General features: G+C 41.9%; 1 protein-coding gene across 1 annotated transcript; it reads left to right on the top strand.

Annotated features, from left to right (window-relative positions):
• The first annotated feature begins 341 nt into the window (after positions 1 to 341).
• Positions 342 to 10,073, top strand: LOC127314466 (sulfite exporter TauE/SafE family protein 3). The gene is made up of 12 exons (XM_051344934.2): positions 342 to 688; positions 873 to 1,032; positions 3,381 to 3,581; positions 3,672 to 3,736; positions 3,832 to 3,862; positions 3,937 to 4,016; positions 4,101 to 4,187; positions 8,500 to 8,550; positions 8,923 to 9,144; positions 9,295 to 9,388; positions 9,472 to 9,612; positions 9,707 to 10,073. The coding sequence occupies exons 1-12, from the start codon at positions 371 to 373 to the stop codon at positions 9,778 to 9,780; spliced, it is 1,524 nt and encodes a 507-aa protein (XP_051200894.1). The 5' UTR covers positions 342 to 370; the 3' UTR covers positions 9,781 to 10,073.
• The last annotated feature ends 1,539 nt before the right edge of the window (positions 10,074 to 11,612 follow it).

Below are 11,612 nucleotides of genomic sequence, written 5' to 3'. Positions count from 1 at the left end.
TGTCGGCCAACTCAGCAAATTTGCTTATGTGGCAGTGAGTTAATAAGGAGAAAGGAGGATGGAGTAACATAGCTAGTTACTATAACATCACACTTCTCAAGATACAATGAGTCTATAAGCTAATTAATGAAGACATATATGATACTACTTTAATGTTACTAACCACTATGAAGGTAGTAACATAGAGTAGTAACATGTGCTATGTTACTTTCCACTATGACTAGTCTAAAATCTCCTGCTCGGGATACTTTAGCGACTGCAAATCACAGATCCCCACGACGTTCCTTTTTCTACTAAGATGTCGGGTGGTGGATCATAGACCGGCCAAAGCTGCATTCCAACCAGGCGGTAACTGGAAGATGTGTATCACATGCTTCCAGCATGCTTTTATGCAAATATAATCTTGTGCTCCCCAGGCCATCTTCTTCCCCCACTCCATGCAGCTAGCTCCACCCTCCACGCCTCTCTCTCCACCCTCAGTGATAGATTTTTTATTTCGGGGAAGCCAGAAATGGGAAGGAAATGGCACGCCGTTGCGGTACTGGGCATAGCCTACATTGCCGCCACCGCTGTCGCCGTCCATGACAAGGGCATTTCGTCCACCGCCACCGCTGCACCGCCGGAGGAAGCAAGCTCACTGGGCAAGCTAGCAAGCTCAGGCAGAACAGCTTATCACCACGTGTGGCCGGTAATGGTAGAAATTAGGAAGCCATTCTGTTGTTTAAAGTTCGTGCTGTACTTAGCTGAATTTGTTCGACCATGTCACCTCTCTCTTGAGTTGGCTAGCTCCGACGGTTATCACCCGTTCGATCTAGAGTGTCACAATTATAGTTGAAATTTAGGCGTGTTTTGTTTGTTTGATTTCTACGTAGCCCATGAAATTTGGATGGCGAATAGTGTTGGGGTCGTTCATTGGACTCTTCGGGGCAGCATTTGGCAGCGTTGGCGGGGTAGGTGGTGGTGGGATTTTCGTGCCCATGCTCACCTTGATCATGGGCTTCGATCCCAAGTCATCGACGGCCATGTCAAAATGTGAGGGCTCGTCATCTCTCTAAGTATCTTCTTCTTGATCGTTATATTGTATTCGTATCCTGTTTTAATATTTTTGCTATGTTCGTATTGTTCGCAATGTATATTGTATATCCATACATACATATCCATTTCTCATGTTCTTCTGCACAATGTAACATTACTTACGAATAATACCAGCCGCATTGGTAAATAGACACTCACATGAGCTTCAATGTGCATCTTTGGTTGTTACTTTCCATATACATATAATTGTAGAATATTAAGTGAATACACATGGGGGTACATACCCATCACCATAGCCACCGTCGGATGGAGTTATATATGTAGATACGAACGGTGGGCACCAAAGCTCATATGTAATTCATACTTAGTGAACAAACAGTCTGGCTGTAGTACAACCTGGGCAACACGGCAGCAGGCGTCCAGAGTCTACAGCCTATGAATCCAATACGTTAGTGTCCCCCTGCGCATGCTGTGTGAAACCAATGAAAACTAGCCCATGCATAAACACAGTGGTTATCTGGACCGTGTAGATGTTGTTATGAAAATATAGGTCCACACTATATTTTGTTATATTCACCTGTATCGTTTTCTATGTAGCCTTCCCGTACGAAAATGAATTTTATTTTCCATGGTGTACAAAACAAATTTTTATTTTCATTGTGTATGAGACAACTTATTTTTATCGCGTACGGACAACATTTTATTTGTATCACATACAGAACAACATTTTATTTACATCGCGTACGGAGCAACATTTTATTTTTATTGTGTACTGAACAACATTTTTATTTCAATCATGTTTGGAAGAAGATTTGCATTTTCATCATGTTTGGAGCAACATTATCTGCTGGAAAGTACACCATTCAATGTTTGGAACAAGATTTGCATTTTCATCATGTTTGGAGCAACATTACCTGCTGGAAAGTACACCATTAAATGTTTAGAACAAGATTTACATTTTCATCATGTTTGGAACAACATTACCTGCTGGAAAGTACACCATTAAATGTTTGGAACAACATTTGCATTTTCATCATATTTGGAGCAACATTACCCGCTGGAAAGTACACCATTAAGAGTATCTACAGCCGTGTCCCCCAAAGCGTCCTCCAAACGGCGCCGGATCGAGCGTTTGGGGGACGTATTTTGTTCGTGCCGTGTTTGGGGACGTCGCTCCCTAGCCGCGTCCCCCAAACGCCGCCCCCAAACTTGTTTAAACATTAAAATACCCCCTTTTTTGTTTTTTTTTGCATTTTTATTTCAATAGCGAGAAGAAACATTCCAAAAACTAATACATAATTCGGAACATGGTTTACACAAACTAAGACATAGTTTGGAACATGGTTTCCACAAACTAATACATAGTTTGACCCATGGTTGACAAAAATCAAAATATTGGAAAATGAGGAAACCTAACTAGACTTGGCATCGCAGATTTCGTGTGTTCGCTGCCAAGAAAGAACACTCCCAGGCACTCTCAGTCACCCAAACTGGAAAAAATCCAGCTGGTGATGATAGCCCTGTTGGTCCTTTTGAGGAAGAACATCCAAAAATATGAGTGCCTATTTTCGCTGCGAAAAAACAACACTCAGTCATCCTCTTCGTCGGTGTCGCCGTGGTAGTGCCGGCAGCAGCGCGTCTCGTCGAACACCTTGACGCTCATATCCCCCTCGCCAAGGTAGGAGAATGTGAGCACGTAGCCGGCTTCGAGGTCGTGGTAGCGCGCAAACTTCTCCCAGCCGGTGTGGAGGTACATCTTGACGCGCCCGTCGAAGAGCACCTCCACCGACCACCGGCAGCAGTCGCATGCAGCCTCCCACAAATGTAGCGAGGCCGACTCATTGCCGCCGACGAAGTCGGCGAACTTCTCCGGCAGCATCTGGATGGCGAGTGGGTCGCCCTTGAGGACAACGACGAACTCGAACAACACCTCCTGCTCCTCCTGGCTCCTAATATGATACTACCATATGATATCATGCATTGTGGAGATAGTATCATATTAGACTAGTCATACACACTTGACTAGTCTAATAAAATTATTATACCTCATTATTTTTTAGAAGGTCATAGTTACCACTTACCCTCTGTCAGGTAGTAGTTACTCCTAGCAGTTATATCAAAGTAAATGGACAATCCAAAAATAACTTTAGAAGCATCCTAAAGTTTCTTGTTTAATGTGAACTACAAGATACATCTCAAATATGGACCATTGATTAATTAACATGGATGTGATCTTAACGTCTATGGTAAAACAAAATAGGTAAAAATAGAAAATTCATCACAAAAGTATGTACCTGTCGAAGATGTGTAAGATTTGTGATTGTTTATGTGAATCTCTTCCACAGGTATGATCACGGGAGCTGCTGTTTCAACCGTGTACTGCAACCTCAAGCTGAAACACCCAACTTTGGACATGCCAGTGATAGACTATGATCTAGCCCTGCTCATACAGCCCATGCTCATGATGGGGGTCAGCATTGGGGTTATTTGCAATGTGATATTCCCCGACTGGCTTGTCACGGTTCTCCTGATCCTCCTGTTTCTAGGTTCTCAGACTAGTCCACAAACTGTGACAACGGTTTAGCCTTTCTCTAGTTGTAGCTAACTTGAGAATGCATTTCCAACTTAAATTTCAGTTACCTCGACTAAAGCTTTTCTGAAGGGTGTAGAAACATGGAAGAAAGAGACATTAATAAAAAGGGTAATACTTTTCTTGGTACTTATGATTATGGTTTTTTGAAGTACATATCCTTGTAAGAATGCTGATAGGCTCCTTAATTTCATTACTTATTTCAGGACGCAGCGGCAAAACAAGCAGAACGATCCAGTAACATCAGTAAACCTATTATTCATCATTATAAAATGCAGAAAGTTGTTGCTTATACTTTCTTGATTTGTCAGGTGAAGAAATTGAGAATACGCCGAGGCCTACGGGGCCTGATGCCGCAGCTGAGAAAATGACCCCGTCAGATGAAGCAGCTGTAAACTAAAATTTTCTACATTCCCTAGCCGTAGTAGAACTATTCTCAAGTATTGTGTGTAAGACAAGATTTGGATTGATGTAGGTATCCATTTGGAAGAACATTTATTGGAGGCAGTTTGGCCTTCTTGCCTTTGTTTGGGTAGCATTCCTTGCGCTTCAGGTCACTAAGGTGAGAAAACAGCTACTACTACAATTTTACAAGTTCCTAGTAGCCTTTAAGTTTTGAATGATCAGTTGCTTTATTTATAATTTCAGATACGTCAACTTCCATGCAGTTATTCTTTTTGTAGCAATAAGTTGACTAAAAACATTGACACGATCTTCAGCATACGACTTTAACCATTTATTCATCGCCAATTTCCTAACCATTATTTTACATTACTATGCATTTATAAAACTAAAAAAAGATGTGAAATAGTTTTTTTTTTAAATCACACGTATTGTTTTGAGTATCCCTTTGTATATTTACTTGCATATATATATTAGTAGTCAAACTTCCAAATGATTTACCCTCATCTTTATCCAAAACAAGTACTATCTTTCATACGACTGGAGGGAGTAAGTTGTCTCACATATTGACATGATCTTTAAAGGTAAACTTAGACCATATGAATATGAACATATGATAGTACGAAATTCTGAAAAATATTACGAAAAAAAATCATGAAAACTTTAATGACTGTGTTTTCTCCTAATCGATCCAACTAACAGTTTATATCATATTATTTTGGCCACAATCGAAATCACAAAAATTAAGTGGTTTCTGTTTGTGTTTCCACCAAAGGACCAAACCTTTCTCTTAAAATTCATCAAAATGTTTATTATTTTTCGAATTCCCGTATAGTACCGGAAGTTCTGAAATATTTTGACTGGAAGGAAATCATTTTGATCTTCGCCAAAATCACTGAAAATTTCAGCGAATTTCCATTTTTGAGGAAATTTAGCGACATCACCAAAAGGATAAACAAGACAACTGCCTGCAAGAACTAGCAGGGCACTCGCTCTCCTTTGCTGCTTGCCTCTGGACAGGTTAATGCATCTACGCGATGAAGTATTCTGTGGGAGATCTTGGGAAAAAACAGAAGAGACAGTGGAAATTGCTACGGCTCTTTGTTTTATTGGCTAAAGAAGAATGTAACGGTGAGAGTAGTCCACTAGATTTGATTTTTGAACGAAGACCATTGGTACCAATCTATTAACAATTACGTAGAAGAGAATTCCACGATTAGTATACGGAAATCTTGGCAAAAATGGATACAACACGGTACCAAAATTGTTAGTCCTGGAACATCACAACATATAGCAACTTGGCCATCTCGCTACAAATACACCCCGGACACATCTCAAAGAAGAACTCCTTCACAAGACAATAAATTTGAATTTGGCTCTAATTATTCAACTCAAATTTGAAATTTGAGTTCTATTATTATTTTAGAATGTTGTTATGAAATGATCTTGTGTTTGGGACATATAGAATGTTGTTTGACATAGTTTTAGGCATATTTGAATCAAATATTTAGATTTTTGATTCAGATTATTTGAATTCAACTTTAACTTGGTCAAAAATAAATTTTGAATTCAAAAATCTTGAAATGTGTACAAGTGTTTTCAAATTATAATCACACACTGTTAATACTAGTTACAAACAAATCTTAGGTTTTCATGTTTTAAATTTACCTCACATTTTGAAATTACTCAAAGGTCATGTCGAAATTTAAATTTCAAATTCCTATGTTTGACTTAGGTCAATCTCCACACTAGATTTCAAATTTGATCACTTTGGTGAACTACATAAAAATTTCGAAATCTTCCCGTATTTTAGAGATGCATGAAATGCAAATGCACACATTTTACTTCTACCCTTTCGAGGTCCTATTCTTCGGGTTGTTACAGGCGACGAAGGTCAACCTGAAAGGGAATTTTCTTGGGTGCCCCCTCCCCTCCCAGCGAGGTAAGAGGTAAAATAAGGTAGGGAGACCTTTTGTCCACTATTGGGGTGCAAATAATCCAAATCTAGGGTTATTTAGTTAGAAATTGGCAAATATGAAGGGCGGGTCACGAGTCACAATACAACACAACATGGCACTGAGAGACAGAGGGCGTGATTGCGCCGAGCTCATGTGAAAACCGATGACTCTACAAACATCGCCACCGGGTAGGTCGCTGCTACCGGTGCACTAGTGGAAGATATCAGTGCCCAAATGAAGATTACCTCAATACGCACCCCATTGATGTTGCTCAGTGTGTCGTTAGAAACGTGGCCACTCACTGTGTGGTCGTACCGAATGGTGTGAGACCCTTCCCGAAGTTGCAAGTGGATGGGATGTCGACGGCGAAAACACTGTCGCCACCATGGGGTAGGTCTACATCACCTCGTACACGTCGTCCGCACCAGAGGCTAGAGTTGGCGCAAGCAAGACGGCGACGAAGGACAATCTGAATGGGTAGGAAGTCTTTTTGTCCGCTAAGCCAAATATAGGGTGATTTAGTACAAACATTACCAAATGTGAAGGGTTGTACCAATATGCCCCTACCCCACCCCACCACACACACACACACACACAACTACACATAGCTACGCCACTCAGCACATGGCTCTCCTTTTCCTCGGAGGAGACGATCCCTCGAACGGGATTGGTGACCTTTGACTGGGGGGGACAAGACGACAAAGCTTCCCACCCCCACCCCCACCCCCTCCCCCTGACACACACACACACCCTCTAGTTACTCCGCCACTGAGCACATGGCTCTCCTTTTCTTCAGAGGAGACAGTCCTGGAACGAGATTGGTGACTGTTGACTAGAGGGACAAGAAAACAATGCTTTGAGGCCCCCCTCCACACACACATACACTCACCACCACCACACACACCCCTCTAGCTACACGTAGCTCTCCCATTGAGCACATGACTCTAGCCAATCTCTGGAACAAGACTCTCATGACCATTGATTGGAGGGATAAGACGACAAAACTTTGAGGCTGGCTATATCTCCCCCCCCCCCCCCCCACCCACAACCCAAAAGGAGGAACTTAACCCTCTCAACTGTGATGTTGGTGTTATGGAACCCAGGGTACCATGTACACTTGCTACTGGCCCCCGCGGCAGCCCACTAGCAGAATACAAGGAACACCTCTCCGAGAGACTGGAGGTTTCCATGAGGGGTGTGGAACACCTCTCCAAGGAACACATCGTGAGGGGTCCAGGACTTAGATGTTTCCAGGCTACCAGAAGACCTCGCGGAGCTTCCATCCACGAAAGGTACTCAAGAGATGCCATCACGAGCCGGTGGCGTAGGAGCAACGCTACTGGACGATGATGCCAGCCATGACGCACGTAGAAGAGGAGTGAAGGTCCATGTTTGCCTGCATAAAGTGAGATGTCCGTTGCCCCCCCCCCCCCCTTTCCTAAAGGTGTGGGGTGGACGGTGCAAGTACAACAAGGGGTGTCGACATCGTCCACAACCACCCCCAGTGAGCCAAGCAAGTTGGTGTGGCCATGGACCCAGTCCATGGTTAGGATAGGGAGAACTCTTCGCTTCCTTGGGCCATTCTTTGGTTTCCCCTCCGCCAAGTTTTCTTGGGGAGGAGGGCCAAGGCCGCTATAAAAGGAAAGGCAGCTGCCCCGTAGTGTATGCAGATTTGATACCCAGTAGACTCTCTCTCTTCCCTAGATGCTCTTTAGATGCCATCATCTTCTACCTAGAGCAGATCCCATCTATTTCTGGGGAAGAGAGGCATCACCACCTTGTACTCCACACTCCTCTTGGAGCAAGATCAATACCACTCCAAGGCAGGACGTAGGGGTTTTACTTAACCACGAGGACCTTGAACCTAGGTAAAATGCACGTGCCTCTCTCTGTCGTGTCGTTCTCGCACCGCTTCTGCCCCGCCATGTCGATGTTGAGCTTCGAGCGTTGCTTCTAGCCCCATTGTGGTCTGATAACCTCAAGGGTCTCGACGAGGTACCCGTGTCCTCACGGATACCGAAACCCTCGATAGATGATCTGAAGCTATAACGCTGACCTCACTAAAGCCTTCGTCGCCCAACTGGACGAACTCCATGTCTTCTCATTTCAAACTATTGCCCGCTTGCGTTATTAACGTGGCAGCTCTGGTTGTAAAGATGAGCTACAAAAGTGATAAATGTAAAATTTGGGCCAAAGAGGATCATCACAAAAAGGTCATTCATACATTATAATCATTAATCTCCCAAATTTAAAACTTACCCTTTAAAGATTTGGCCTCACCAGATGAATGTCTAGTGTATTTTTTTCCTTTTATTTGCCATTTTGTAAAAATAACATTAGTTTTTGTATAGTAAGGTAATACTACTTTAATAAAGGTACATCCACAAAATTTCCCAGCCCTATTTTTGTTAACATTAATTCAGAACCCAATTATGATGATTTTACAACTGCATCCTGACATCCTGACAATGGCAGCAACATCTAACGATTTATGTTGACGTTCATGTTTTGCAGAACTATATGGCAATTTGCTCCACATGGTACTGGGTTTTGAGCTTCCTCCAGGTACTTAACACCTTTCATCACCTCATTCTTCTACCACATTGTATACCAAATTGATCAGAAGTTACAAATTTATATGGTTTCGGGATTCAAGCAAATTTCATGCCTCTAAACTTCATAAAAAAGGACAGTGTGCATCTTTTTTTGCAAAGAGAAAATAACATTATCGACTATCACTTAACTAAAATTCTCCTAGGCTGTAACTGTAATCCATTTTATCTTCAATTTCTTTCGAATTGTATTTTTGCTGCTACTAAACGTACATACTGTTTCCATCTTGTATCATCTGAACTGAGTTCGACATATTGGTATCACTACTTCATATTACCATCATCCTGATACTAACATTTCTTTACATGTTTGAAATGTAAGCAGCTCCCAGTGTCAGTTGGAGTGTCCATGTACCAAGCAGCAAGTCTGATGCAGGGGAAGAGGGTGATATCAGCAAGGGCAAATAAGCATACGAGCCTGAAAGCTCATCAGCTATTGGTATACTGCTCCTTTGGCATCGCTGCTGGTGTCCTGGCTGGTCTGCTTGGCGTCGGCGGGGGAACCGTCATGGGGCCTCTCTTCCTGGAGCTCGGTCTCCCTCCGCAGGTAAAACCTTCATCTGTTCATGTCAAGAACGTGATGTTCCAACCAAGGTTTCTCACTCTTTAAGTTTGCAATGAGTTGATGGTATTCTATGATACTTTTCATATACTGCTCCCATATTTGACTTGTTTGCATTCCCATAAACTGTTGTAGGTCTCAAGTGCTACAGCCACCTTTGCAATGATGTTTTCTTCTTCCATAGCAGTCGTAGAATACTACCTCCTGCGTCGGTTCCCTGTACCATATGGTATTGTCTCTTTTCCTAGGTTCTTCCTATGGTAACCATGTAGTAGTGTAGTACTACTAATTCAATTTCGGAATTTTGTTCAGCTCTCTTCTTCACCAGTCTGGCATTTTTTGCTGCGATTATTGGCCAGCGGGTTTCGAGGAAGCTGATCAATTTTTTAGGACGGGCATCATTTATCATCTTCATATTGTCCTTCTTCATCTTCATCAGCGCGATTACTCTAGGTATCAGTTTGCCCTCCCTGAGTACCCTCACTGCAACCATTTGGGACGTCGGTGGTTTCAAACCCAACCAAGCTCTTACATCTTCTGTTTTTAGGTGGAGTCGGCATCTCCAACACAATTCACAAGATGGCGCGGCGCGAGTACATGGGATTTGGTAACATTTGCTAATATGATGCGTAGGAAGATATAGCTTGCACGCATACAAGAACGACATGTTGTGTCGTGCAGTTTATGTGGATGGAACACTGATTTGTGTTAGAATTGGTTGTCGTGTCATTAAGCACCTCTGGGATATCCTCGCCAGTAAGAAAACCTAGCACCACAGTAGTCAGCTCATTCATCTCTATCAGCCCTGTCTATGTGATATACCTGTAACTAGATAGAGTTCTTGCGAGTACTTCTTGGGAACAGAAGTTTCCCTTGGTTACTGTTAGAGCCCTATCTAGAGCTGAATCTGATCATACTCCGATCCTTATTAACTCGGGTGTGAAGGCACATTTGGGAAATCAGGCTCAGTTTTCCTTTGAGTTGTATTGGTTACGACAAGAAGGTTTCTATGAGATGATCGAGAAAGAATGGAACTCGGTAATGACTGGAATCTCTCCAATGGATAGATGGCTAAATAAATTGCGTCATATTAGGCGATTCTTGAAAGGGTGGGCAAAAAACTTGAGCGGAAAATATAAAAAGGAAAAAAGAGAGGTTGCTCTCTATAATTGATAGTCTAGATTTAAAAGCTGAAAATCAACCTCTTAATGTTGTTGAACGAGAGGCTCTTAACAAGGCTAATGATAGTATTAGGAAATTACAAAGAGATGAGGAAACAAAATGGGCCCAAAGAGCTAAAGTAAAACATATTCAAGAAGGGGGGAACAATACTAGATATTTTCACCTAATTGCTAATGGAAAGCATAGGAAAAAGAAAAAAATTCAATTGGAGCAACAAGAAGGAACCATTGTTGGTCAGGAAAACCTAAAATTATATATTACTGAGTTCTACAAAAGATTATTCGGACCTCCGGAATCTACTAATGTATCCTTGAGGGAGAATTTTGTACATGATATTCCACAATTATCTGCTGAGGAAAATGTGATCCTAACATCCCCTTCCACTGAGAAGGAGGTATGTGATGCAATTTCACAGATGGAACACAATAAAGCTCCTGGGCCGGATGGTTTTCCGGTCGAGTTTTATCAAATGTTATGGGGAGTAATTAAAGGCGATATTATGGCACTATTTGATCAGCTCGTTTCAGGGGATTTGCCCCTGTACAAACTGAATTTTGGTGTTATCACTTTACTTCCAAAAATACAGGACGCATTCCAGATTCAACAATATAGGCCTATTTGTCTTCTAAATGTTTGTTTTAAAATTTTCACAAAGGTAGCGACGAATCGCATTACGGGGATTGCCCCAAAAGTGATAAAACCTACTCAGTCGGCATTTATGCCGGGTCGTAACATCCTAGAGGGGGTGGTGATTTGGCATGAAACAATCCATGAATTACATAATAAGAAAATGGATGGTGTTCTTTTGAAAATTGATTTTGAGAAGGCATATGACAAGGTCAAGTGGTCTTTCTTGCAACAGTCCATGCGAATGAAAGGTTTTGCTAGTGGATGGTGTAAGTTAATTGAATCTTTTATGCAAGGAGGAAGTGTTGGTGTTAAAGTGAATGACGACATTGGTCATTATTTTCAAACAAAAAAAGGGGTCAGACAGGGTGACCCATTATCTCCAATGTTGTTTAATATTATAGCAGACATGCTTGCTATTCTAATCGAAAGAGCAAAGGAGGATGGTCAAGTGGGTGGTCTTATTCCTCATCTTGTCGAGGGAGGACTCTCTATCCTACAATATGCTGATGATACAAAAAAAATTTAGAACATGACTTGCAAAAGGCGGTAAACATGAAACTAATCTTATGTTTGTTTGAAGAATTATCGGGCCTCAAGATTAATTTTGGTCTCAAGATTAATTTTCATAAGAGTGAGTTATT

Source organism: Lolium perenne, chromosome 7, assembly GCF_019359855.2.
Source record: "Lolium perenne isolate Kyuss_39 chromosome 7, Kyuss_2.0, whole genome shotgun sequence".
Taxonomy (NCBI): Eukaryota; Viridiplantae; Streptophyta; class Magnoliopsida; order Poales; family Poaceae; genus Lolium; species Lolium perenne.
The sequence above is the reverse complement of the archived record's forward strand: the minus strand, read 5'-3'. Positions and strand labels throughout refer to the sequence as shown.